Source organism: Anopheles bellator, unplaced genomic scaffold (assembly GCF_943735745.2).
Source record: "Anopheles bellator unplaced genomic scaffold, idAnoBellAS_SP24_06.2 scaffold01216_ctg1, whole genome shotgun sequence".
In the NCBI taxonomy this organism is placed as follows: Eukaryota; Metazoa; Arthropoda; class Insecta; order Diptera; family Culicidae; genus Anopheles; species Anopheles bellator.
Window position 1 is genome coordinate 1 of NW_026685339.1, and position 3111 is coordinate 3111.

The 3111-nt window shown below is 53.8% G+C and overlaps 1 protein-coding gene across 1 annotated transcript; it reads left to right on the forward strand.

The window, feature by feature from the left end:
* Positions 1-36: 36 nt before the first annotated feature.
* LOC131214511 (uncharacterized) lies at positions 37-3104 on the forward strand (the record flags this gene model as incomplete). The annotated part of the gene is made up of 3 exons (XM_058208879.1): positions 37-1806; positions 1882-2496; positions 2580-3104. Coding segments are annotated over exons 1-3 (2910 nt in total), but the record flags the coding sequence as incomplete, so codon positions are not given.
* Between the last annotated feature and the right edge of the window lie 7 nt (positions 3105-3111).

A 3111-nucleotide genomic window follows, 5' to 3' on the forward strand; every position in this document is an offset into this window, starting at 1 on the left:
CGATCATCGGCTACAATGGCCAATCCCAACGATATCATGTCGGAGGAAGCACGGGTCGTCATCAAGAGTATCCGGTCGTTGGTTATATCCGGCAAAGATGACTCGTCCGTGCAGAGCATCATGAGGGATTACGTGGAGCTCAATGGCCAGCAACTGCCATACCAGAAGTTTGGCTTCGCAAACTTGGAAGATATGCTAAGGGCAAGCGGAGAGTTTGTGGTGCTGCGTAGTAACGGTGGTACGCGAATCTACGTCAAATCGAACATCGATTCGGCGCACCTGTACGGCCTGACGAAGTCACAGAATTCGAACAAACGAACGCGTGCTGCTACGAAGCGCTGCATCCCCATGCGACAACCGGCACCACAGTTAAGGTCAGCTGTTGTCCGAGCAGGAGGTGCTACTACTACGGCATACAGTCGCATATACCAGCAACAAAATATGGGCTGCAATCGGAGTTCACCTGGAACTCTACAGAAAGTGTCCTTCCGAAACACTGCAAATAACAACAACGGTTGTGCTCCTCTCACAAAGAGTGAACTGCATCGGGCCTTGCCAAAAACATCACAGGGCCGAGGAGGATCGTCACCGGCCAAACGAGGCTCACCGGAAGCCAACAATAATAGCCATGAAACGAAAAATTATAACCTCCGCAGTGGACATTCCCAACAGCTTCCAGCGAACGACTTACGCCATCTACTGAACGAAAGAAATAGCGGTCTGAGCCGTTCGTCGGTCGATATGCGACAAACGGCAACCAAACCGCCCGCGCCTTCCTCCACCGCTTCGAAGCAGCAGTCGAGCAATGGTCAGGCGAAAGTGGCCGTCAATCGATCGACGAACAGCTACCTGATCGCTGGTTCCGGTCGAGTAATTCCTCCGTCGGTTGCAGCACTGCCCCTAATGCCCATCAAGGCGCCACAAACAGCAGACTCCACAGGCCCAGCGGTGCACGCGGTGGGCGCTCGGAAGACGACGACCAAGAGCGTGATGTCGCGATTGGTGCAGGATGCACCGGCGGACGTGTACCAACGCGCACAATCGCTCACGACTCAAAGGAAACTTCAGGATCGGCGTACCCAGGTTGCCGAACTGGTGCCGTCAGCGACCGACCGTGGGGCAGATAAACCGTTCTCATTCGCATCCTCCCAGGACGGCACCGAGGCAGGGGTCGAATTTAGCTGGAACGACCGAAACGCCACACCGGTTGAATTGCTGGTGAAGTATAGTGCATACAAGGGATACGATCGTCCCGAGTATCGGTACTTTCGGTCAAAGAACGGTAACATCCAGTGCAAGGTGACCGTTAATAGGTCATTGTACTCGACATATCCTGCGGAATTTACAAACGAGTTTGAGGGCCAGTTCGCCGCCGCACTCAATGCGATAGAAGCGATACGAGCCGATGAATCGCGCCACACGTACGAGGTTTGCCTGGAGTCGGATCTAGAGGTAGCGAATCGCATCTACGAAATATTGGCCAATCGCCCGAATGGTACGTTCAGCAAGCGAATTCCGGAAGCGTTCGAGCAGACGCATCAGTTACTGCTGCCGGATCACTGGTTCTCGATCATCGATCGATACTCGAACCAGCTGTTCGTGCTGGAGGACGGAGTGGGGGATACGATTGTGTTTGCCTGTGAGCAACCGTCGATTTCTGATGCGGCCTCCAACACGTCGGAGGCACAGCTGATGGCGGTGAACGAGCTGCAGTTACCGTGGGACAAAGAGTACTGGGATCTGTACATCACGAACCCAGCTTCTACGGTCGAAGTTTGGGCACGGCTCGTTGGCGCTGAGTATAGTGTAAGTGTTCGTTTTTCTCCCCCATTAAATGCTTTGTGGTCAACGAGTGTTCTTCCTTTCGCGCGTCTCTCGTAGGATAAAATGGACGCACTCATCACCGATATCGAAATGTCGATGATGAGCGACCAACAGAAGGCGGACGAATCGATGGCGGCCGTCGGAGAGTACTACCTTGTTTCGGTCACAGACTGCTGGTACCGGGTGCGTGTGGACGAAATTAACTATGAAAACAAACAGTGTCAGTGCTTCTTTATTGACATCGGCGAGAAGGAACAGATGGCATTGGACCAGCTGTATCAATGCGACCCGAAGTTCCTGGAACTGCCCGGTCAGGCAAAACGGTTCACGCTCGAGGGGTTGGAAGATTTCTGTGACAATCCGAAAGCGAAGCTCCATCTCGATGCACTCATTAGTGGGCGAGTGTTTATCGGGGAGATTCTCACGAAGCGCGAAGAGTACGAGGAAGCCGAACAGGCCAGTGGTATCGGGTCGGGCCAGTTGAAGCTGGCGCTCTATGATACCTCCTCCGACCACGATGTGCTGCTGAACCCGATCGTATTGAAGCACATCTGCGACGATACGCCGGAGCCGGCACTGAACCGGAAGAACGTTAACGCGGTAACTATTTCGTACATTGACGACCAGGGCGACGTCTACTGTCAGATGGTTGGAACGATGGATTATATACAAGTAAGTCTGGTCTGGCCACTCACAGTTGGATTCACAATGCGGCTAGGATTATAATTCTCTTTTGTCGACTGTCGTCATCACAGAAACTGATCACCAATCTGACCCAGTCGAACGCGCTCGACGGCAATCGTGGTCTGTACGAAACGAAAGCCGGCGACAAGCAGCAGCTGTACCTGGTGCAGGACGAAACCGATGGCAAATGGTACCGGGCGGAACTGGAAGCCGAAGAGTCGGGTCCTTCCTGTCGCATGCTGTACGTGGATGTTGGTTGCCGCCGACGCACCAACGTGTCCAACATCTATCGTCTCGAGATGCTCAGCCTAGCACTTAGTCGCTATCCGCCACAGGCCATCCGGATGCGTATGTTTGGGTTGGACCTTAGTGAACCGCAGGTCCTCGCACGGCTTCGAGCTCTGCTCAAACCGGCCATGCGAGCGATAGCGAAGGTGTGTGCGATGGCGAAGGTATCTCCAATAGCCTCCGCTTCCTTGCCGATGGTCAGAGTGTTCGTACACGTTTCGCAAGCAGGCAGTGAGCCGGGCCAGAATATTCTCGTCTGCGTCAACGATGCGATTGGCTTCGAGAAGGAGCTGGAGCTTTCTTCGGAATTGATCA